Raw genomic sequence first — 26,466 nt, forward strand, 5'->3', positions numbered from 1 at the left:
TGGGATTCAAACCATGGTTATCCATGTAGGAGTCCAGGGCCTTAGCCACTATGCTACCTGCTGGCCCCCTTCTCATCACTCTTTTAAGGTCATATATATTACTGCATTTTACATCCTACTGGGAGAGGCACAGAATATAATCACAGACTCAAGCCATTAGGCTAGCACTGCCATTAAAATTTCTGTGTGACCCTGGGCAATTTTCTTACATCTCCATACAAGCTTTGGTTACGTCTGTAAAATGAAGATAACAGGAAGACCTGCTCCAAAAGATTACTGCAAGTGTTTAATAAGGCAATACAGGGGTCTTCAAAAGTTCATGGGAGACCAGCAGATGGCGTAGCAGTTATGTCACCGGACTCCCACATGGTGGACCACAGTTCGAGTCTCAGACCCGGTAACTTCAAAGTCAACGCCAGTCTGTGTGCATGCATGCCCAAGATCCCAGGAGGAGAATGGAGAAAGGATTGTGCTGTAACCATCCCCTGTCACGGGGAGGGGTAACTTCTCATTTTCTGTCTCTGTCTTTCTCTGTCTCTCTGGTGAGCACACGTACCCTATAGAAAAATCTTTCTTAGAAAAAAAAAAAAGTTCCCGGGAAACATGGATTAAGAAACTATACATGGATTTCCATTTTATTTTTACACCAAAATGAATCATATTTTCATTCAATTTTCCCATGAACTCTGCACAGTTCCCTCACACATGCAAGGAGCTTAGAAAAAAATCTGGCATCTACCATGGACTGGGTAAGTATACGTTATTAGTAAAGCCATGTGGAGCCCCTGCTATATCTCAAGAGCCATGCTAAGCAAATTGAGATAAATTACTTCATTCATTCTGATGAAAACCAGTTTCTACAATTAAGAAAACTAAAAACTCGGGACCAGCAGATAGCATAATGGCTACGTCACTGTACTTCTATGTAGTCGACTGTGGTTCGAGTCCTGGACCTGGTGGCTTAACCTCACGCCAGGTGCATGTGCACACATGCCCAAAATCCCGAGAGGAGAATGGAGGAGAAGGGATTGCAGCATGGCCATACCCCCTGTGGGGTGATTTCTCACTTTCTATCTGTCTCTATCTTTCTGGAGAACGCACAAGCCCTATAGCAAAAACCTCTCAAAAAAAAAAAAAAAAAAAAAAAAAAAAAAAAAAAGAAAGAAAGAAAGAAAGAAAACTAAAAACTTTTACAAGTTTAAGAGGCTTTCCCAAGATCACAGAGCTCCTAAGCAGTAGCCCAGGGTCTGAACCAAGAACCCCACTCAAGCCTTCTACCGTAAAACCAAACTGCGTTGAATAAACTCAAACTAACCCATCACAAGCAGGTTTATTCCAGACTTTCATTCTCTGGGTGTCACTTGTTTGATTTTGCAATCACTGGACTGACCCAAGATTAAGATTCTTTCCCTGACTTCCCCTCCCACACAGAAATGCTCACATCCAGCTGTTGTGTCATACTTTTTATGTGTCATTTCCTGCCGCCGATCACGGCTTCGCTAAGTAGCTAGATGGACAGGAAATAAAGTGTCCACACAAGATTAACTAATCAATAAACATCAGCTTCAGCCCAGATGGACTGTAATCTACATCACATCGTGTATTTTCACCACGAAGTCCAACTAGAGCTACATCAGCCTAAATATCAACATTCCGAGGCAACACAGGGGAAGAGTTTTAGTTCCTCTCACTTGGACGGCCTCGCTCCTACCCTTCTATTCTTGGTTTTCTGTTTATTTTGTTTTGTTTTAAAATTGGTTGAGTTGCTTTTTTCCTCCCCTACACAAAATTTTCTGTCAAGTTGAACTTTTAATGTTCCTGTTCCTGATTCTGATTTGTTTTCTTCTTCTGGTTCAAACATACACACACCATTTCTAAGGAAGAAAGTCGCTTTTTAAAAACAAAGGCATCTGGGACAACCAGGTGGCATGGTGGTTGGGGTAGGTAGATCGCACACGGCTGACTGTACTATTTGAGTCCCAGACCCAGCGACTTGAAAAACACACAAGCATGTGTGTGTGTGTGCCCAAAACCCCAAGAGAGGAATGAAGGAGAAGGGATTGTGGTGTGGCCATCTCGCTTTGGGGGTGATTTCTCACTTTCTTTCTCTTTCTCTGTTTCTTTCCAGCAAGCACACTAGCTCTACAAACAAAAAGAAAGAAAGAAAGAAAGAAAGAAAGAAAGAAAGCCAGCCAGCCAGCCAGCCAAATAAACAAATGTGTCTGAATAAATGCTAATGTTAGTAGTAATTAAACCCTGCTGGAAAATTGTAAATAATACACGTTTTATTCTAAACTAAGACAATGGCTATGAAAGTATGTTCCAAACTGGAAAAAAAAAAGTGTTAAGACCCTCATATACCTAGCATCACTTGGCATTACTTAAAACTAAAGACAATACCTTGGTACCTTGTGTGGTATTGTGTGGAACAGGGGCTGACAACTTTTCAAAAGTGGGGTAAGTCAAGTTCGCTTCAAGTTCACCTGTCACTCTACAGTGGGTGTGTCGTGGAAGGCAGAAGTGGGCCTCAGTATGGCTACCTGATGCTGCTGCCAGAGGACTGTCTATCCACTGCCTTCACACATGGAGGTGGGAAAAACGAAACGCACCAGTGAGCTAAAGTAGAAAAAGTTAAAGTAGGAAATTCACAACATTAAAAAACAAAGCACAGAAGGAACAAGGCAAGAGTTTGACTTGGTGAGAACAAACAGCTACAAGCAGAAAACGGATTGCCGCCCATCTGTCCTGCCCTGATCCCTGACATCTGCCTATCCTCCTGGAGCTGGTAGACTACACCACGGAAACCTCTGATCGCGGAATCCACAGACGAATGTCCTCAGCCATTAGTGCCTGTGTCTCTGCAGAAACACCTGCTCCCAACCTGGAGGTGTGCTTACCGTCTTATCAATAAAGTGCCTCAAAGAGCTGGTAACAGGCAAGGGGGCCTAATGGTGCTTGCTTCTACGTCGATCCCACCGTGAGCTTTGGGGAAGCCTGTGTGGGGTGGGGGAAAGGCTGTGTTCTGCAGCATCCAATCATACATTTCTGGCCAGATGCTCGCCGGCATGGCAGTGTGACTCTCCTTTTCTGCCCTTTATGCTGCACTGAAGAAATCAAGAGCCTGGTGTGTGGATAATATGGTCATTTGCCTTCGGACTCTGGAGGAGCATCAGATGCTGAAAAGCCCAACCAAAAAGTGTCAACCAAAGGTACGTCACTGGGAAGTTGAACGACATACAATTGTCCAGGCTTATCGCCAGCTTCTAGGGTAGGGCCTGAGGATCAGAATGTGGGACTAGTCTCCCAGGTAATTGTGATGGCATGCTAGGTTAGGAACCACAGAGCCAGGCTGCACCGAGTAGAAATGAAAGGTAGGTTGGTCGGAACAGCCTTTGCGCCCCTCTGGATCCCCCATCACCCCAGGCCTTGAGGGACACGTTTCCCCTTAAGCTCATCATCGGGGCAGTTACACAGACTCAAGTCAGAACCATCTTGGCTACTCATTCACTGGGAGACCTTGAACAAGGTACTTGGTTCACTGAGCCCATGTCTCCGTTTGTCTAATGGGGCATTTCTAACAGTATCTACCTTACGGGCATGGTAGGGATAAATGATGTCATACATGAAAAACATTTAGCACAGTGGCTGGCACATAGTATGTGTACAACCTGCAGAGACCACCTGGTCACTATTTTTACTGACAGTCCCAGTGCTCTCATGTGGTTAGTGGAAAGCAGGTCTTCTGAATGATGCCAAGTGTTGGAGGGCTTGGTTGCCAGCAGGAGGCTTCTGCTTTAAACTCAGGGTCCTCTGGGACTGATGCTGTAGGGATGCTGGGTGCATTGGGCTCATCAATTCTATTCAGGGGATGTCAACACACTTCCATAGAAAACATACCAGGTACCACACTGGACCAGGTGTGGGAGGCCCTAAGGAGCTCACACGTTAATGAGGGGGCCAGTGCATAATAAAAGCCTTCTCATGCGGGGAGTGGCAGTAGCATCCAAAAGGCAATAGGCAGCAGTTATAAGGAGAAAAGAGAGATGTCATACTAACTAATTTTTGTGCATAAAAAATTTTCCTGGGCCCTTTAAGAATAAAGACAAGCCATATCTGTCAAATCTTATCATTAAAACTTTGGAAAATATCTTCATATAAGATCCTGGGTCTTATTTATCTTACTTCCATTCAATCCCAAGATCTATTTTAGGCACAACAATTACTATCTCTATTCTGGATAAATTCTCAACTAGAAGTTATCATTTATCCTATAAAATCTTACTGCACTTGGATGGTGTCTACTTTATGGTACTGTTTATAGTCTATAAAAATTTAACTTCATTATTTTGATTGGAAGTTTATCATTATCTTTAGTGGAGCAACATTGTTTTCTTTACCTTTGAGTTTTTCAACAGGCTAATCTGTTAGTTTAGTTTAGTTTTGTTTTTTAAACTAAATGACTAAATGAATGAATGCATCTCTTTCATTGGTATGCTAGGAAACTGCAGAAATTTTATGTGTGTTGAAGGCATCTCTAAGCATAGCACATGCTGTAAAAATCATGATTCAATTATATTTCTGTACTTTTAAATACCTAGTAGATGTCTAATAAAAGATTCAATGAGCCAAAGTTTTAAAAGACAAACTATCTCAAGAAGACTGTGATGCTTTAAGAACAAAAATTTGGCAATATAATGGCAAATGATCCCTGTGAGCATAAAACAATGGGTGGTGTCTAACAAGTTGCAGGGGATCCTCAAATGAGCTCACATTCTAAAAGGTTAGGAACGTAACTGAGGCCAAGTATTCAAAGAACAATACAGACTGCACAGACAGTGAGGAAAAGTTGAGCCTGGTATAAATTGAAGCTCATAATGATGTTAAAGACAACATTCAGAGCCTTTTTACTTTTGTTTGGAGAAGAAAGAGAGAAAGAAAAAAGAAAAGAAAGGAAGAGAGAGAAGAAAGGAAGAAAAAGAAAGAGAAAGGAAAGGAAGAAGGAAGGAAAGAAAGAAGGAAAGAAAGAAGGAAAGAAAGAAGGAAAAGTAATAGAGGACCATGGTGGCATTGTGGTAAAACATGATGCACTAAGAGGCTGATGCACAAGGAAGGTTCTAGGTTTGTGTCCAGAGATCTCTGAACATTCTGGGAACATGTGTACCCATGATCTTAGGTTGGTGAGGCTGGCAGTGGATAACAGTGTCAAGACCCTGTTACGGTACTGTTTTTCTGTATCCCCTCCTCTCTCTCTCTCTCTCTCTCTCTCTCTCTCTCACTCACTCACTCACGGAGAAATAAAGTTGTTTTAGCCCACTATTGCATTGCTAACCAAAATATCTGAGACTGGGTGGTTTATGAATAGAGGTTTAGTTGACTCACAGTTCGGGTGGCTGGAAAATCCAAAGGTGTGGGCTAGTATGACAACATAAACAACAGAAGCAGACAGGACAGTGAGTGAGTGTGGAGAGGTAGACCTGGGGAATTCCATCTTTCTCTCACAGCAACCCACTCTGCAAGCACTAATCATTTCTCACAAGAGACAGAATTCACTGGGTCTCAGGAGACAGCATTAATCCATTCATGAGAGCAACGGCTCCATGACCCATTCACCGTACACTAGGTTTCAGCTCTTGAAAGTCTCAATACCTCCCAATACCATTATACTGAAGACTACTTTCTAAAACATGAGTCTTTTTTTTTTTTTTTTTGGCTATAGAGCATATGTTTTTGTCAAGAGAGAGACAGAGAGGAAGAGTAAGAAATCAGCCCCCAAGGAGAGATGGCCATGTCACAATCCCTTCTCCTCTATTCTCTTCTTGAGATTTTGGGTACGCACATGCACCCAGCATATTTTCCAAGTCACCGGGTCTGAGACTCAAACCACACACAGTTGGCCATGTAGGATCCAGCTGCCTTAACCACCATGTCACCTGACTGGCCTAAAACATGAAACTTTAGGAGACAAACTGGTACTCAAACCATAGTAAAACTTTAAAAAAAAGAAGAGAAGGGGAAACGTTAGAAATCTATTGATACTTAATACACTTCCAGAGCTAGAAGAGTTCTTAGAAATCATTCATGCTCAACTCTCTACACAGATGAAGAAGCCAAAGTCCCAGTAAGTTAAGTGTCTAGTTTAAGTTCACAGATTGCTGGTGGCCAGGCTGAGGTTATGACCGCATTATTTGGCTTCTGGTCCAGTTCTATTGCACAACATTATTTGGTCCCACTGAAATCATAACAGAATCATCTCCTGCAAATGGCATGTATCGTTTGTTCGACATGAATTGACCTCCAATGATGTATTCAGTACTGGACCAGCACCAGTAATAAAATGGCACACACAGTCAACATGGGGCTGGCTACTACAAGGCCTTACTAGTGATGGAGGCAAAGTAAACAAATGAATAAAATAATTACTATTGCAGTAAAAAACAAACAGGAAGGAAATAGGAAAGAAAAGGGCCTGGATTAGATCTATTGGTCAAAGAGAGCCTCTCTGAGGAAGTAGCGCTTGAGCTCAAGAAAGAGAAAAAAGCAGCTATGTTAAGAGCTGGGAGAATCACGCTTTAGGCCAAGGAGTGAGTTGTTGCAAAGGACCATGGTGGGGATAGGCACTCGCATTTCTAGAATCTTCCAGAAATCCAGCATGACTGGGGGCCTAGTGAATGAGGGGCAGATGGTAGGCAGCACATGATATAACCCAGAGGACAGCTATAGTGTATAAGGCTTTGAAGGTCATGGGTTTTATCATAAGTGTAAAAGCAATTTACAAAGAGGCCCCTAGTATGCTGGCTTCTCTGCAAAACACATAACCTATGTCTTCCTTCTCAACAGGGACTACATGCCATTTTTCTCTTATTTATCTTCTTTCAGGGGGGCTAGAAGACATACAAAAAAACATGTGGGAAAAAAAAAAAAAAGGCAAGTTAGAACCCAGGGCTTTCAATTTTCAGTTCCAGTGTCTTTCTTCCATACCACACTCTCCTTTGTTGACTGAAATGAGGGGAAATAGCCCATTAAAAGTAGCAGGTTCTTTGGCGTGAATACACCTTCACCAATCACAGTTCTGGTATAAAAATCTTACTCTTGTAAGAGGAGTGGAGAGGCAGAAAGAGATGATGTGAGAAGACTCACCAGTCTGTTTACTACATTAGCAAACCCTATAAATCCGATACAATCTTCCTTGTTGTAGATCAAGTTAAACTCACAGGTCATTTTTTTTTTTTGGAAGTGAGTCTATGGAGGACGAAGTAGCATATGAAGAGAAAAAAAAATCATAAGAACTGATCAAGGGAGTCCCACGATCTACCCCGCGCAGGACTCTACCTTGTTGGGAAGACTGAAGGAGGCTTTATAAGAGGGCGTGGTTTATCTTTATCGGGTCAGAAGTTGCACGAAGTGCTCCTGTTCCAGGTAGGCCTCAGGGATAGTGCATCAATAAGCTCAGCTGACACCATGTAAAAACGGAGAGCTCAGAACAGACAAGGTGGCCTTGATTGCACTGGGCTGTTAGGAAAGCCATGATGCATCTTTGCATAGAAAACTACATCATGGGAACCAGCAGTTAGCGTAATGGCTATGTCGCTGGACTCCCATGTAGTCAACCGTGGTTCGCATCCCAGACCCGGTGGCTTAAAACTCACGCTGGTCACGTGTGCGTGCGTGCCCAAGATCCCGAGAGGAGAATGAAGGAGAAGGGATTGCGGCGTGGCCATCCCCCCTGGGGGGTGATTTCTCGCTTTCTGTCTCTATGTCTCTCTCTGTCTGGCGAGCGCACGTGCCCTATAGCAAAAAAGAAAGAAAGAAAGAAAGAAAACTACATCATGACTTCCCCAACCACCTAGTATATCTGCCTCTGCCTTTATGCATACAAGACTGAAATAAGGGGAAACACCTAAGTCCCTAAATGCCAAGTCAAGACTCTCCAAATAGATGCGTCTGCCCCTTTGTTACTGTTTTTAGAGTTTTCTCCCTTTAAAACTTGAGCGGCCTCTAGGTCCCTTTTCCAACATCCAATGCTATTTATGCCAGTTTTTAGTTGGGCCTCTCTCCTCCTCCCTCTGAACAGGAAATTTGTGTGTTGTCTCTGGATTCATTTCTGATTTTTCTCATAGCAAAGGTTTTGGCTGCGGGCTCTTCCACCTTGTGCCTGCCTCCCTGCACCATGGAAATGATCTCCCGTGTGCAGCCTGCGCGCTCTCTCCGGCGTTGGCTGTGCCAACAGCAGTTCACTGCCATGTCCTGACTCAGGGTGAGTCCCAGGGAAGACAGGAATGATCGTTTGGCAAGCTGTGGCCGTAGGGGCTGCGTGGACTCTGCAGGCCCCGGTGATGCACACAACAGGGGAGACATGGCTTCATTCCCCACATTTCTTTCACACAAGCATGATTATAGGGAAGTGCTTCCATATGGCCGAGGGAAAACTTCAGCCAAGAAAGACTTCGGCGGGCCAGTTTCAGAGCGGTAATAAACATGAAGGGGCCAGAGTGAGACTCGAGAACGTGAAGCACCGTGTGTTCACGCAGGCAGGAACCTTTGCTAACCTGAGCCTTTGCCCAAGCCCATCTCTACAGAACCGGATGTATCCTGCAGGATGTCACCAGCTCCCTTTGTGGCACTCACGCCCTGCATCGGACAATCTATCTGAGCATTTCAGTTCCCCTTTCTTTGTAGAAATCGACCAAAAATGTTCAACAGTTCAGGAGTTTTTAACCCAGAATGTTCTAAATAAGCATTGGGGAGCGGGTGGAGGTCTGAGAACTACTTTCCAAAATCAGAATAGCCAATTTAGGGCTTATAAATACATGTGCATTTTCTTGGAGAAAAAATATGCATGACTTTCAAGAGTCTCAATAGGATCTGTAACCCCAAAACTGAAAATCAATGTGACAAAGTGGGGGAGAGACTGGGAACTCTCTGAAGAGTAAGAACCATGAAGTCCAAACCAGGAGGGTGGGCCCCTTTCAGCCAAGGCAGCACCCCATCCCAGCGGACTACCTCTGCATGCTTTTACGAAAAGACTGCTTTCGTGGCCTGGTTCCATTAGAATTATCTTGACTTCTAATCTCTCTTGGACCCTGACCAAACGAGGGTCTTTTCTGATGAGATTTTCCAACTTTTTTTAAGGACAGTGATAACTCTAGGCACTCCTGTCACCTGGAGCTGGTGACCTTCTCCCATCTTGGGCTTGTCCACAAGCCTTCCTGAATTAACTCTTCATAGAACACATCTTTGACCTGATCTGAGTCTTTCTTCTAACTCTGGTTTCTCCAACAATATGTGCTTTTCTTTGTTGTTTAATGCTAATTTTAAGGTTTTCTTCCATATATCAGTAGCTCTATTAAAATCAATCCCCAGTGACCAGCGAATCGTATAATGATTGAGCCTCTGGACTACCACGTAGTCAACTGTAGTTCAAGTCCCAGACTGGAGGCTTAAAACTCATGCTGGGCGCATGTGCATGTGTGCCCAAAATCTCGAGAGGAAAATGGAGGAGAAGGGATTATAGCATGGCCATCCCCCTAGATGGTGATTTCTCCCTTTCTGTCCCTCCAGTGAGCACATGTGTCCTACAGCAAAAATCTCTCTCTCTAAAAAACAAAAACGAAAACAAATCAATCCCCAGATGGACCAATGGTAGATTTAAACCTCTGTTTATAAATATCTACATTTAAACTTAAGGCATATGAGGAATGACATCCTTTGGTACCTAAATAGTTAATATTGGGCCATCAGAAAAGTCATGACATTATTTTTCTATGAAGAAATGCATCATGACTTTTCAATGATCCAATATAGATATATTAATTATTTATTCATGTCTTAGGAGAGAGAGAGACAGAGAGAGTGATACATAGAAACAAGCATGCCCCAACAGGGTCCTCAGCCACCAGCCACCCCCAGTCTCAGCCAATCCAGATCACAGATGTGTGTGCATGGCCAGCTCACTCAGGGAAGTCCACAGACACAAACCTAGGACCTTTCCTACGTGAGTCCTGCTGTGTTACTGCTGCGCTACCACTCGGCCCACCAAATAAGTCATATTTCTAATAATAACTAAAAAGCAGCTAGCATTTACTGAGCGTTTTCTAGGTTCCACACTGTTTAAAGTGCTAGGTGGATTGGATTATTTAATTCGGACGAGAACTCTACAAAGGTAGTATGGTTATTCCCAGTTTAAAATGAGAAATCTAAGGTATACGCAGAGGTTAGAGAAACTGCTCTTCTGACACAGAGAGTAGGCAACAGACCCAGAATTTAAACACAGACAGTCTGGCCACAGGCCTCGGTTCTTAACCACTTTACTGTATTTCCTTTCATAATCACTTAAGCAAGGTGCTGCTGAACACCTCTGGTCTTTAGTTTCCTCATCTGTAAAATGAGCTGACTGCATCAAAAGTAGAACAGAAAGACACGGCTGGAATTCCATGATGTGCCTGACGTGAATTCTGGGAATTGCAAAGCATTATGTCAATAATAGAAATAATGGAATGGCTAGAATGTCAGATTCTTGGGTTTCTGTCTCCTTAGAAGAGAAAGTATCATATGCCACAGTTTTGGTCAATGAGGCAAAATTCCTGGGAGCACTTCCCTTCCTAATGAAAGGACACAGTGCTACAGTCTTCATTGAGTTTTTGGTTTTTCTTTCTTTTTTTTTTTTTTGTACTATATTTGTTCTTCCTTATTACGATATTTGAGATGTGTATGTGATGTCTAAATGTTCAATAATGACTTTGTAGGCAGGGAGATGAAAGCCACAGTTGAAGGATGTGAAAAACAGACAGGGAGGAGCCTGGTTCTGGAGAGACACAGTGGAAGTTTCCAGAACCTTGACCATCTACTCCAGACTTCTTGGTGGAGGAAGCACATAATCTTCCATTTATAAGTTGGTTTTTTTCCTACAATTTGCAGTAGAATGCATTCCTCATTGATCCACCTCATTGATCATTCAAAGCCACACCATCATTCAAAGCCACTTCCTTCATCAATTCCATGGACTGGAAACTCCACAAATCATGGTTTCCAAACTCAGCTAGCCTCCTACGGTCATTCCAGTATCTTTCTATTGTCTTTAAATTCTTACTTCTCCTTTCTTCCTTAGAAACATGCTCAAGTCTCTGACCCCTCACTCTTAGAGGCTAACTCTATCTGCTAATAAAGAGTCAAACAGAGCTAATAGGCTAGAACACAAACCGTGTTCTCCAACTGTACCATATGGTTATCCAGCCACTGACATGGTGTTGGTGTATACCCCCTCCTCCTGTCTCGGACAAATCCTTCCCTCTATATGTCCTCAACTTCTTTTTACTCATCAACTCACTGCAATAAAACTTCAATTTTAGCCTGAAATTGACTGAAAATACTATCGCTAACATCACATATAATCTTCAAATTGCCAAAGAAAAATTGGGGATCTTTATCTCGGTTGACCTCACCAGATCATTCAACATGGCTGACCATGGCCTCCATTTTGAAATTCTTTCTGCTGTCATGATGCTGCTCTTGCTAAGTTCTGAATTTATCTATCTACTCTTTCTACTCCTTCTCAGTTAACTTTCCTTAAATTTCTTTCCTGGCTAACTGCCTTAACTTTGGGTGCTCATCAGGATGCAATGCTTGGCTTCCTCCTGTACTCTAACTACTCTTTTTCCGTGGACTCACCTCCTTTGTAACCGATTAGCATCAATGAGGGGATTGTGCTATCAAGATGGACTGGCCTGTGTCAGATCAATCCTCCAATCACAAACAGATACGATTGACATCTGTCTGAAGGCCTCAGAAAGGTACCAAGGTACTGAATACATATAGGGCCAAAATTCTGGAAAAAAGAAATATCCAGGGAGGTGGATTCTCAACATTTGTTAGGCGGCTCCTTTTCATAAATTCCTTACCCAGATGAACAAGAAACACAACCATACAGCCATTCAAGCTGAAAATCTGCATCATCTTAGCTTTTCTCTTATAGTCTTCAAAGAATTATGAAATTCTGCCCATCTACCTCCTAAATACCTCTCCATCTGTTCCTTCCTCTACACCTCCCGCCATACTATCCTGTATCAAGGCCTTATTATTGCAAAGACCCTTGAGTGTTTTTTAAAAACCTTTATATTTGAGCTCCCTGCTTCCAGGCTCACCTCAGAGGTAATCCAGTCTCCACACGCTGCCAGAATTATTTTACTAAAACATAAATCTAACCATGTCATTTCACTGCCTAAATTGCTTCACTTAACCTGAAATATAAAGCACAAAAATGAAGGCTTTCATGGTTAACTCCTGAATGCCATCCTGTCCTGGCTTCTGCCTAATCTGTGCACTCACACCTGAGCAACCTATTAGTGATCCCTCAAAAAAGCCAGGCTTTTCTCTAATGTCATACCATGAGCTTTGTGTTTCCTTTATTTAGAAGACTCTCCCTATCCTTCATCATCCAGTAACCCTCTTCCTGTTCACTCCATTTGGGGGGGGGGGGGAATAAGATCAATACTTCGTAAGTTACATCAAAATGAAATCAAACGAATGAAAGATTTAAAATGAGATAAACAAAACCATAAAAGTACTCACAGAAAACATGCAATAAATAGTATTTTTTCTTCAAAGCAGAGGTCAGTAAGCTATAACCTGAGGGCCAAATTCAGCTTGCAGTTTGATTTTGTAAATAAAGTTTTACTGAAACACAGCCACGCCCATTTGTTCACAGGTTGCTTGTGGGGCTCTATGCACTGCAACGGCGGTGCTGCGGAACTGAGGCAGAGCCTGTATGTCCTGCAAAGCCCAAAATATTTACTATCTGGTTCTTTATACAAAATGTTTACTGGCCCCTCCTCCCCAAATTAAAGAATTTTTTTTTTAAATGGCAGATATTATTAAGGGTAAAAAAAAGGAAATTTCCAGATAAATAAAGCTTAGAAGTTATAGATTTGAAAAAACAGAAACAAAATCAAAGGTCAAACGGCAAATTGGAAACCACATTTGAAACAGCTATGACCAACAAAGGTTGAAATTTGTGATCTATTAAAAGGCCAAATAGCGGGACTAGCAGTTAGCATAACGGCTATGTTGCTGGACTCCCATGTAGTCAACCACGGTTCGAGTCCTGAACCTGGTGGCTTAAAGGCACGCCAGGCACATGTGCATGTGTGCCCAAGATCCCGAGAGGAGAATGGAGGAGAAGGGACTGCGGCATGGCCATTCCCCCCAGGGGGTGATCTCTCCCTTTCTGTCTCCTTTTCTCTGTTTTTCTGGCAAGTGCCCACGCCGAACAGCAAAAACCTCTCTCAAAAAAAAAAAAAAGCCCAAATAAGAAAACAGCTCATTGAAAAATGAAAAAGTATAAATGGTCCATAAATGGATGATAATATCTTCTACCTTGCTAGCCAGCCAAGGAAGGTGAACAAAGAAATTACTACTTCACAATTATCCCCCAAAAGTAACACGTATTTAAAAAAAACAGTCAGTCTGGACTGGCAAAAGTTCAAAGAAACAGACACTCTTTGAAGAGATCATGGGAGCCAATATTTGATATACACTTGGAAGAAATGTGACTGGTCGGAAGTTATTTTCAACTTAAAAAACCCTTAGCACTAGGAAAATGTTCTTTTAGTAATGGACAGGCTAAAACACATCCTACTTTATTAGGGCAGCATAGCATTGAGTTTTTGGTCTGTCTTTAGTTGTTTTTTAAATTGACCCTTAATTGCGGTATAGCTTTACAACATCCAATATGGTGTTTTCCAGCACGAAGGCAGCGCATGGCCATCACGTCGAAGACAGTGTGATATACACCCTCAACAGGTAACTTTTCACTCACGTGGCTGCTGAACGCCGGGTTTCAAAACCTACTTTTTTCGGGAGAGACGTGTGACTTCGACTGTCCCCGCACAAGCCTGCAGGTGGAGCCATCGCCAGCGCAGACGCCACAGTTGTCCTCCTTGGCGTTACTTCCCAGCTGCCGGTCACAGCCCACTGCCTGCCCACAGAAGGAGGTGTCAGGAGCGAGCAGACACAGGACAGTCTGTATCTCAGGGACTTGACGCATGGCGTGATCCTCTCAAAATATCCTAACCGCCTCTCTTTTACAGTTTTACAAACCTGAATGATGTCGCCTGACAGTTTAATATCATTTATTTGATTCTTACACAAGGTGCAAAAAAAAAAAAAACTAAAGGAGAATAAGCTGTCTCTCTTTACCCTCTCTTTTTAATTTATGTTTTGTTCAGCTATTTCTATGCATATACAGTGGAACATTACAGATGGTGTTTCCACTCTCCTACTTATCGCACTTCCTCTTTTCCTCCCTCAAACAACTGTGATCCGGAACTGGATTGAGATCCTTTCAGCCCATAGTGTTACATTAAATGTCTTTTTTCTTTTTTTTTTTTTTTTGGGAGAAGTTCTTGCTAAAGGGCGCATGCGCTCACCAGAAAGAGAGACAGGAAGCAAGAAATCACCCCCCAGGGGGGATGGCCATGCCACAATCCCTTCTCCATTCTCCTCTTGAGATCTTGGGCACGCACGCACACGTGCCTGGCGTCGACTACATGGGAGTCCAGCGACATAGCCATTACGCTAACTGCTGGTCCTTCTCTCTTTTTTTTTAATCTCTCCACATACATATACCTGGACATTTATGCATCCTTATCATCACCTCTATGCCATTCTATCTACATATTTATAAATAATTTTTAAAAGACAAGAGGGGAGACTAGCAGTGGCATGGTAGCTAAGGTTGCTAGATCCCACGTGGCTGACTTGAAGGATGTGGACATGAGTGTCCAAAATCCTGAAAGGAGGGAGACGGTGGAGAAGGGAATATGGCATGACCATCCCCAGTGGGAGATGCCTTCTCACTCTCCCTCTCCCTCTCTCCCTATTTCTCTCACTGTTTCTCTCCATTGAGCATATGCACCCTCTAGCAAAATTTAAAATAAACAATTAAAAGAGAGAGAGTTAACAGGAGGGATGGCTCAGATAGAATGTGTTTGTACTGCTATTTTTCAGTCTCTTATGAGTTATTTTTCGTGTGTATGTGCGTGGGGGAGGGAGCCCTAGGTCATAAGATTCCTTATATGAGAAAAAGAGCTATGTCTTCTGTTTCTTTTTATTTTACAAATATGTCTTTTACCTAAGGTGTGCCCAATGATATTAACTGATCAGATCGTTTACCTCTATGCCCCATTCATCCAATCTCATTTATAAATATTTAAAAACCTCATGTTTAAGTGCACAAACTTGGGAGGCAGACAGCTCCCTGCCAAATCCTAACCCACCCACCACTGCTTTGGAGTTGCAGGAAGTTGAACAATTCAAACTCCAAAAGACTCGTTTTCCTCAACTGTAAAATAGTGATAATAATACTGATATGGGGACCAGCAGATAACAGTTGCAAACACTGGACTCACATAGAGTTGACCACAGTTCAAGTCCTGGACCTGGCAACTTAAAACCCATGCTGGGCATATGAGCATGTATGCCCAAGATCTCAAGAGGATAATGGAGAAGGGATTGCAGTGTGGCCATCCTTCCTGGCGGATGGTGGTGATTTCTTAACTCTGTCTCTCTACTTATCTCTGTCTCTCCAGCAAGTACATACACCTGATAGCAAAAATTTCTCTTAAAAGAAAAATACTGATATGTACTTCATGTAGGGCTTAGTGAGAATTAAAAAGAAAAAAATATCCAAAACTCTTGGTATAGTGATAAAAATATTATAAAGATAATGCAATAAAAGCAAGTCGACTTTACTATTTCTCTGTTTTTTGTTTTGTTCCGACTCCTGGGTAGTCCCTGTGTTTTAGCTTGAGGAGTTGTTGCATCAGACTCCATACACAGGCGTTGAAGAGAAAATAAAACTGAAGGAAGCCGAAACCACATCTAGAGACTATTCTTTCCAAAATTCTGACATGGAGGGAAAGGAGAAAGATCAAAGTTTCTTGGAGAGATGGGAATGGTTCCGAAGAAGTTTAGAGACTAGCCTGTGATGAGAGATTTCAAATGTACAAAGGGCTATTAACAGGCAAAGGGTGTACATTCGTTCTCCCTATTTCCAAATGATGAAAGCTACAGGTTGAAACATCATTTAGTTCACCCTGAGAGCGTTTGAAAAGCCAGAGTTATCCAACAATAAGTATTCGATCATGGGCTAGGAGACTTCCTGGTGGGAAAATGTAGGAAGGATTAAATTATGAGATGAGTAGCTGAATCTGATGACTTTTGAAATCTTTTCATCCTGATTATATAATTTTAGAAAAATAGTCCCAAATGATAATAGTTGGTTTCTATGGGATTCTGACCACGCGCGTGGCCTTATGCCATGCTCATCACACATGTTATTTCCCTTAATCTCCGCAACAATCTTACAAGGTAGGAGATATCTTTCATCTCTATTTTGCAAATAAGAAACCCTAACGTTACAGAGGTGAAATAATTTGCCAACACAACCCAGCTGTTATATAGTGTCAGTTGTGGGTTGTTTTATTTTTTTTTAGAGCTTTTTGCCTTAAGGCACCTGTGCTCATCGGAGAGCGAGAGACAGAGACAATGAAAGGGAAAGTAAGAAATCAATCCCCAGCGGGCATGGCCATACTGCAATCCTTCCTCTTCCATTCTACTCCTGAGATCTTAGGCATGCACGCACACGTGCCTGGCGTGATTTTCAAGCCACCAGGTCTGGGACTTGAACTGTTTTGGTCATGTGGGAGTCCAGTGATGTAATCACTATGCCATCTGCTGGGCCCCAGGCATGGTTTTTAAATCCCTGTCATCTAACAGCAGGATCTTAACACCTTGCTCCATTTTCCTCCACTTTTAGTATCAGCAGATGGACAACCAAGAACCCCGTACAGAGGCCATTATATTAATATTTGCAACTACATGTGGAACGACTTAAGAGCGATTGATTTTGGAAACACACTTGTATGGTTGAGATTCAATCAATGAGTAACTTGTGTTCATGCAACTTTCTCCAAGGGGAATAATTCTGCCATTAAATTATAGAAACCCTGTTCCTGGGCCAAGCACTGTACTGACACATTCGTGGCCCTGCCTGAGCACTTCACATTTCATGAGCATGAGAATCACCCTCTATCTGGTCACCTAGGAAGGGTGTGGGTTTAGGAGCTAGGATGGGCTTGTTTTGAAGAGTGTTTAGGGCCTTGCAAGATCCTGGGCAACCGAACGCCTCCCCAAGCACTGACATATGCTTCATAATTTTTTCAGAGTTACAATTCATCCAAATCTTACGGCCAAATAAAGCATGTGAAAACATCACAGAAAAATGATATTTAAAAAGAAATTCTGGTTGCCTTGTGATTCAGAGGGAGAAGCCAGAACTGCCCTTGAAATAGAGGGGCTACCCAATTTGGGCGTTCAGAGTCCACCATAATCAATACTAAGCAAATTTCTAAGTCTTCTAAGGTGTTTTCAACTTCTTTGACAGCTCATGAAGCCAGGATCTCTAATGACAGTAATTTATAAACTAACTGATAAGCACGTCAACAACATTGATTAACTTCTGTTAAATAACCATCTTCTACAGTACCGACTGCTACAGCATACAAATCAGTAGGGCGATAGTCTTAATTTACAGTTAGTAAATAAAACAAGTCACACAAGATGGGAGCTAACAAAAGTACGTATTTTAAATATATGAGTAGTGCTTCCGGGAATAAATGCTCATCTATAAATCATTACTTCAGCGAAGAATTATTGCACAGTTCCTGCATATGATTTCCTAATCAGTTTTAAAAAAATCGTGTTTAAATAAGTGACCATCCAAATGAAACAAAACATAAATCTTTCAGTTAAATCAAATGTAATCCCTTAAGAAACAATTTTTAAGGGTGGGCGTGGCATCTCCCCGAACCAGGGGCATGGGAGGCAGGTGTGGCTTACCTGACAGATGCCGCTGATACACATGTCCAGAGAATCAGCGTTACAGCGCGTCCCATCCAGCACCTTAGGTGCCAGCTCCACTACTAAGTTATGTCCTCGCGCGTGACACTTGAGCGCGCACGGGGCGGCAGGGTCGTTATACCGTGGGAGCCATTCATAATAGCGCCCCTGATACTGGACGTCATTGTAGGCTGAGCACTGCTGGGCTCTGAAGTCTTCCGCATCTGGAGGACAGTCCTGGGGGTGAAGGAAAAGACCACGGGCACGTCACCAGTGAGGGCGCCAACGGGAGCCTGAACGCACCATCAGAATCCCGAGAGAGCAGAACCCACTTTGCCCTTTGCCTCTCCCCTGGGAACAACCTCAGTTCTTCGGTTTTTTCCTTTTTAAAATTCAAAACGGAATCTATAACTATGGATTTTTCCTGAGATCTCTGTAATAGTGATCTATCTGGGGGATCAACTCACTTACCTTTTTTTTTTTTTTCAATTTTTGCTATAGGGCACATTTGCTCATCAGAGAGAGACAGAGATACAGAGAGAGAAAGAGGGAAAATGAGGCATCAATCACACCTCTCATGGGAGATAATCACACCACAATCCCTTCTCCATTTTCCTCTCGAGACTTTGGGCACATACCTACACGTGTCTGGGGGTGGTTTTTCAAGCCACTTGGTCCAGGATTCAAACTTCAGTCAGCCGCGTGAGATCCAGCTGCCTTAACCTCCACGCCACCTACTGGACCCATCTCATTTATTCTGATCACTCTTTTACCCAGGTATTGGTTTTTTTTCCTAGATAATTAAAGCTTAGAATACTTACGCCCCAACTGCTGCCCTATTTTAACCATCTTGGATACACGTTTTCAAATGCTTTACATATCGACCATATCTACTTTCTGAGATTTTTTTTTTTTGAGAGAGAGAGATTTTTGCTATAGGGTGTGTACGCTCACTGGAGAGACAGAGAGACAGAAAGTGAGAAGTCACCCCTGAGTGAGGAGGGCCACACCGCAATCCCTTCTCCCCCATTCTCCTCTCAGGATTTTGTGCGCACACACTCAGCCTGAGTTTTAAGCCAGCGAGTCTGGGACTCGAACCACAGTAGACTACATGTGAATCCAGTGACATGATTTACACCACCTGCTGGTCCCTCTATCTACTTTTTGAAACAAGGAAATCTAAATGCTTTTTTTAAATCCAGGCTATGCCCAAGATCTCAAGAGGATAATGGAGAAGGGATTGCAGTGTGGCCATCCTTCCTGGCGGATGGTGGTGATTTCTTAACTCTGTCTCTCTACTTATCTCTGTCTCTCCAGCAAGTACATACACCTGATAGCAAAAATTTCTCTTAAAAGAAAAATACTGATATGTACTTCATGTAGGGCTTAGTGAGAATTAAAAAGAAAAAAATATCCAAAACTCTTGGTATAGTGATAAAAATATTATAAAGATAATGCAATAAAAGCAAGTCGACTTTACTATTTCTCTGTTTTTTGTTTTGTTCCGACTCCTGGGTAGTCCCTGTGTTTTAGCTTGAGGAGTTGTTGCATCAGACTCCATACACAGGCGTTGAAGAGAAAATAAAACTGAAGGAAGCCGAAACCACATCTAGAGACTATTCTTTCCAAAATTCTGACATGGAGGGAAAGGAGAAAGATCAAAGTTTCTTGGAGAGATGGGAATGGTTCCGAAGAAGTTTAGAGACTAGCCTGTGATGAGAGATTTCAAATGTACAAAGGGCTATTAACAGGCAAAGGGTGTACATTCGTTCTCCGTATTTCCAAATGATGAAAGCTACAGGTTGAAACATCATTTAGTTCACCCTGAGAGCGTTTGAAAAGCCAGAGTTATCCAACAATAAGTATTCGATCATGGGCTAGGAGACTTCCTGGTGGGAAAATGTAGGAAGGATTAAATTATGAGATGAGTAGCTGAATCTGATGACTTTTGAAATCTTTTCATCCTGATTATATAATTTTAGAAAAATAGTCCCAAATGATAATAGTTGGTTTCTATGGGATTCTGACCACGCGCGTGGCCTTATGCCATGCTCATCACACATGTTATTTCCCTTAATCTCCGCAACAATCTTACAAGGTAGGAGATATCTTTCATCTCTATTTTGCAAATAAGAAACCCTAACGTTACAGAGGTGAAATAATTTGCCAACACAACCCAGCTGTTATATAGTGTCAGTTGTGGGTTGTTTTATTTTTTTTTAGAGCTTTTTGCCTTAAGGCACCTGTGCTCATCGGAGAGCGAGAGACAGAGACAATGAAAGGGAAAGTAAGAAATCAATCCCCAGCGGGCATGGCCATACTGCAATCCTTCCTCTTCCATTCTACTCCTGAGATCTTAGGCATGCACGCACACGTGCCTGGCGTGATTTTCAAGCCACCAGGTCTGGGACTTGAACTGTTTTGGTCATGTGGGAGTCCAGTGATGTAATCACTATGCCATCGGCTGGGCCCCAGGCATGGTTTTTAAATCCCTGTCATCTAACAGCAGGATCTTAACACCTTGCTCCATTTTCCTCCACTTTTAGTATCAGCAGATGGACAACCAAGAACCCCGTACAGAGGCCATTATATTAATATTTGCAACTACATGTGGAACGACTTAAGAGCGATTGATTTTGGAAACACACTTGTATGGTTGAGATTCAATCAATGAGTAACTTGTGTTCATGCAACTTTCTCCAAGGGGAATAATTCTGCCATTAAATTATAGAAACCCTGTTCCTGGGCCAAGCACTGTACTGACACATTCGTGGCCCTGCCTGAGCACTTCACATTTCATGAGCATGAGAATCACCCTCTATCTGGTCACCTAGGAAGGGTGTGGGTTTAGGAGCTAGGATGGGCTTGTTTTGAAGAGTGTTTAGGGCCTTGCAAGATCCTGGGCAACCGAACGCCTCCCCAAGCACTGACATATGCTTCATAATTTTTTCAGAGTTACAATTCATCCAAATCTTACGGCCAAATAAAGCATGTGAAAACATCACAGAAAAATGATATTTAAAAAGAAATTCTGGTTGCCTTGTGATTCAGAGGGAGAAGCCAGAACTGCCCTTGAAATAGAGGGGCTACCCAATTTGGGCGTTCAGAGTCCACCATAATCAATACTAAGCAAATTTCTAAGTCTTCTAAGGTGTTTTCAACTTCTTTGACAGCTCATGAAGCCAGGATCTCTAATGACAGTAATTTATAAACTAACTGATAAGCACGTCAACAACATTGATTAACTTCTGTTAAATAACCATCTTCTACAGTACCGACTGCTACAGCATACAAATCAGTAGGGCGATAGTCTTAATTTACAGTTAGTAAATAAAACAAGTCACACAAGATGGGAGCTAACAAAAGTACGTATTTTAAATATATGAGTAGTGCTTCCGGGAATAAATGCTCATCTATAAATCATTACTTCAGCGAAGAATTATTGCACAGTTCCTGCATATGATTTCCTAATCAGTTTTAAAAAAATCGTGTTTAAATAAGTGACCATCCAAATGAAACAAAACATAAATCTTTCAGTTAAATCAAATGTAATCCCTTAAGAAACAATTTTTAAGGGTGGGCGTGGCATCTCCCCGAACCAGGGGCATGGGAGGCAGGTGTGGCTTACCTGACAGATGCCGCTGATACACATGTCCAGAGAATCAGCGTTACAGCGCGTCCCATCCAGCACCTTAGGTGCCAGCTCCACTACTAAGTTATGTCCTCGCGCGTGACACTTGAGCGCGCACGGGGCGGCAGGGTCGTTATACCGTGGGAGCCATTCATAATAGCGCCCCTGATACTGGACGTCATTGTAGGCTGAGCACTGCTGGGCTCTGAAGTCTTCCGCATCTGGAGGACAGTCCTGGGGGTGAAGGAAAAGACCACGGGCACGTCACCAGTGAGGGCGCCAACGGGAGCCTGAACGCACCATCAGAATCCCGAGAGAGCAGAACCCACTTTGCCCTTTGCCTCTCCCCTGGGAACAACCTCAGTTCTTCGGTTTTTTCCTTTTTAAAATTCAAAACGGAATCTATAACTATGGATTTTTCCTGAGATCTCTGTAATAGTGATCTATCTGGGGGATCAACTCACTTACCTTTTTTTTTTTTTTTCAATTTTTGCTATAGGGCACATTTGCTCATCAGAGAGAGACAGAGATACAGAGAGAGAAAGAGGGAAAATGAGGCATCAATCACACCTCTCATGGGAGATAATCACACCACAATCCCTTCTCCATTTTCCTCTCGAGACTTTGGGCACATACCTACACGTGTCTGGGGGTGGTTTTTCAAGCCACTTGGTCCAGGATTCAAACTTCAGTCAGCCGCGTGAGATCCAGCTGCCTTAACCTCCACGCCACCTACTGGACCCATCTCATTTATTCTGATCACTCTTTTACCCAGGTATTGGTTTTTTTTCCTAGATAATTAAAGCTTAGAATACTTACGCCCCAACTGCTGCCCTATTTTAACCATCTTGGATACACGTTTTCAAATGCTTTACATATCGACCATATCTACTTTCATCGATTTTTTTTTTTTTTTGAGAGAGAGAGAGATTTTTGCTATAGGGTGTGTACGCTCACTGGAGAGACAGAGAGACAGAAAGTGAGAAGTCACCCCTGAGTGAGGAGGGCCACACCGCAATCCCTTCTCCCCCATTCTCCTCTCAGGATTTTGTGCGCACACACTCAGCCTGAGTTTTAAGCCAGCGAGTCTGGGACTCGAACCACAGTAGACTACATGTGAATCCAGTGACATGATTTACACCACCTGCTGGTCCCTCTATCTACTTTTTGAAACAAGGAAATCTAAATGCTTTTTTTAAATCCAGGCAATTCAAGGTATTCACAGAAATAGTAATTATCACCCATGCCTTCAAGAACCTTTTCAGTGTGGAAGATCATTTGCCCCTCTTTGGTCTCACACTGCTGTGCTTTGTGAGAACTGATGTCTGTTTCCTTGCTGTCACTGTCCTTCAATTCATCTGCTTTCCCTCCCTTGTCGGCCCCCTCCCATCGCTCCTCACTGGTACCAAATACCTGCCCACAACTGGCTGTGGGGTCAAAAGGAGCTAATGTAGCTTGCTCGAATTCTGTCTCCAATAGGAGCACACAGAGTCTAAGTAAATGCCCTAGGGCGATCTCATAATAAAAGTAAAATGTGCTTGTATAACTATTTATGACTCAGGGTTGTGTGTTCTTTTTACTAACTTGCTGATTCCTCAGGTCCTACAGATGTTTCCAAGGCAAGATGACAGATGACAGAAAATGTTAGAAAATATTCTTTATAAAAAATTTACTTTTGGTATACAAATTTTCTAAGACAGCAGATTCAGAAAAGCAATACATGTATAATTTTGTTTTTCTTTTATTATGAAAGTAATACATGCTCATTGTAAAAACTTAGGACAACAATTTCCATTAAAAAAAACAAATAGCAAAGAGGGGCCAGCAGGTGGTATAGTGGTTAAGGTGCTGAACTCCCACAGGGCCGACCACGGTTCCAGTCCTGGACCCGGAGGTGTGAAACTCACTGTGTATGTGTGTGTGCATGCTCAAAATCCCAAGAGGAAAATGGAGAAGGCAGTGTGGCGTGGCCATCCCCGAGAGGTGATTTCTCACTTTCTCTCTCTGTCTCTGACGAGCGCACACACCCTATAGCAAAAATCTCTAAAAATTTCTCAATACCTTTTCCCAATTTAGATACTAATTTTAATTTTTAATTTTTTTCTAATCAGAAATGTAAAATAGACTTCATGTTTTCATTTGGACTTCTTGTTAATTATTTAGGCTTAGTATCTTTTCATTAAAGCAAGTATACTTACTGTTTGTATCGTGTCTTCAAACTTTTATTGTTTTATGTTCTTTATTTGTCTACCTATTGGAGCTTTCGGCAGATAAAACCAGTATACTTCATAGCGACGTGATCAACTCCTTGTCATTTATGTTGGAAATATTTTCCCCATTTAATTTGGGTTTTAGTACTTTGTGAGGCCAAGAAGTTACAGATTTTATGGAGTCAGCTCTATTAATATGTCCCTTTACAGTTTCTTTCTTAATTAATGGACTTAAAAATACTTTTTTCACTCTGCCCTGAGAATAGATAAATACTTGAACATAATTTTCTAGTTCCATTATATATTAACAGTCATGCTTAACTCTCTTTTTATTTCTTCCATAAATGAGATGGAGAGAGAAAAGACAGAGACAAGCATCCCTCAAAGGGTCTTCACACAGGGATCCACCCCCAGCCTCAGACAGCCCAAGATGGGGCACATGATCCTGAACCCAGAGCATTCAGGGAAGTTTCCAGACTTGAACCCAGAATCTTCCCATGTGTGTCAGCCTTGCAGAATATTTCATTCAGCCACCATCAGGCCCCCTAATTCCTGGCTATGTCTGGAATTTATTTAAATGGATGCTGTGAGGTAGAAATCCAGCTCTATTTTTTTCATAGTTATTAACAAATTACCAACCAGGATTTTAAAACATAATTGCCATCATTTCTCCTTTTTTTTTTTTTTTTACATCTTTTAAAAAGTTATGTATTTAATTTTATTTAGTGTTATTTTAAACTTTTTTGCTATAGGACATGGGCTCTCACCAGAGAAAGACAGATGGAAAGTAATAAAGCAAGCTGCGAGGTTCAGGATTCAAACTACGATCTGCCAAGTGAGAATTTAGTGCCTTAACCACCACACCAACTGCTGGCTCCTATTTCTCCCTTTTTATTTTATTGTCCCATTAAAAAAATTTCTTTAAGTAATTTGCTATGCGCTTACCAGAGAGAAAGAGAAAATGAGAAATCACCCCCATGGGGGATGGCCACACTGTAATCCTTTCTCCTCCCATCTTCACTTGGGATTTTGGGCATGTACCCGCACGCACTCAGCTTTTTTTCAAGCAGCTGGGTCCAGAACTTGAACCATGCAGGCAGCCATGTGGGATCCAGCCGCCCCAACCATCACACCACCTGGCTGGCCCTCCCTGCTCCCCTTTTTACTACTTAACTTTTGTATTTTACTGTGTTTTTGTTTCCAGTCATTACAACCAGTTTTAAATCCTTTTTGGAAGCAGGTAGGAAATAAATAGACTATAATTAACCAACTTCCCTCTGGGATTAGTTGTATTCTTTTACTGTGAAACATTCCAAAATCCTAAATTGCAAACACATTTTTGTTGTCTTAGTGAGATTAAACCTTAACCCAGGTCACACTTACGGAAGCAAGAGTCACACTGAAAATGGATGCCCTTTCTCTGCTGGAATGGGGACTGTGTCCCTGCCATAGAAAACATTGCCTCCTCTTCCTACAGCTGTGGTCAGTTTTCTTTATGTCTGACTCTTTGAAACCAATAGAAAGTGCCTGTGAGAAGAGGGTGCAAGCAATTTCCCTTGCGTTCGGTTCACTGATGTGGTCAGACTGCTCTAGGGACTGTGTGTGCTGACTGGCTGACTCTTGACTGCCTTAAACTCAATAAACAGATGCAGTTTCACAAAATTAATAAGAGTTCATTAACAGAAGACAGCTTAGGATATAAGCGTACATAGTTCTTGCCACGAGAGTGGCCAGGTTTGTACATGTGAACAGCCTCCTTGGCTCAACTGACGGTCCAGAGGCAAACATCTGGTCCACGCCAGGTCAACCTTTCCCAGGAATTTGGAACAGCAACAGAAGAACTGGGGTTGAGAACTCACATCAGTCTGGGGCTGAACTGGCCACTTCCTGTATGAGATGCATGTTGAAACAAAGCAAGCCAGTTCCCACAGCAGAAAAGAATAAATTAAGACAAGAAAAGGAGAGATGGTAAACCACGCCTTTCAATAGGGCTAATAACTTGGGTTCCTCTCTTCCTGATTTCTGGCTCCGGGCCAGTGAGACCTGCTTAGATTTAAATGTCAGTAAATACCTACATATCCATCCAGTGAAGACTATTTTTATTAAGCTAATCTAGGTGGATTTCTATTCTCAGTCTATGACAATGCCCGATTATCACAGCTTTCTATCTGGATAATGCTTTCTACTTTACCGGGATTATCACTGGCCTTCTCTTTTTTGCTACCAACCTTTGAGCTAGGTACATCGGGATTATAATTAACCTCGTTTTATAACTAGAGGAACCTGTGACCTATGTAGTCTTTAGCCACTAGATCAGAAACACACCAGTAGGACTGAACACAGTCAAGAATGATTCTCCAAGTAACAAACACTCCATTATACGATACAGCTTCCTAGGAATCGTGGGGGGCATTGGCTACTTATGTTAAATGCTTTCATTTATTTCACATTCTTCCAGTCAGCACTAAGCCTGCCTAGTCTGGCTTAGCTGGGTCCCATGCCCCGGCTCAAGACGGTCTAGGGATTCTTTTGTCTTAAAAATAGTCATTGACATTTAGGAAGCTTGAACGCCAAACGTTCTTCTGCATTCCCCTCCCCAAGCATTTTCTCTTATCGGTTACGTTCAAGCCCACACTTACTTACTAAATACACATTATGACCCCTGGTTACTTCGGTCATATGTTACAGAGAACATGAAAGAAAAATACAATCGGCCACCGTCACTCGGTGAGC

General features: G+C 42.3%; 1 protein-coding gene across 6 annotated transcripts in view; it reads right to left on the minus strand.

Annotated features, from left to right (window-relative positions):
• Nucleotides 1-26,466, minus strand: part of ADAMTSL3 (ADAMTS like 3) — a 266,629-nt gene that overhangs the window by 129,890 nt on the left and 110,273 nt on the right. For all 6 annotated transcript variants that reach the window (XM_027769071.1, XM_027769070.1, XM_027769075.1 and 3 more), the window contains exons 5-6: nt 21,521-21,757; nt 13,843-13,969 (exon numbers count right to left, since the gene is read on the minus strand). In XM_027769071.1, coding sequence (XP_027624872.1) covers nt 13,843-13,969; nt 21,521-21,757 — 364 coding nt within the window. The remainder of the gene's footprint in view (nt 1-13,842; nt 13,970-21,520; nt 21,758-26,466) is intronic.

The sequence above is a fragment of the Tupaia chinensis genome, unplaced genomic scaffold (genome assembly GCF_000334495.1).
Source record: "Tupaia chinensis unplaced genomic scaffold, TupChi_1.0 Scaffold000078_1, whole genome shotgun sequence".
Lineage (NCBI taxonomy): Eukaryota > Metazoa > Chordata > Mammalia > Scandentia > Tupaiidae > Tupaia > Tupaia belangeri.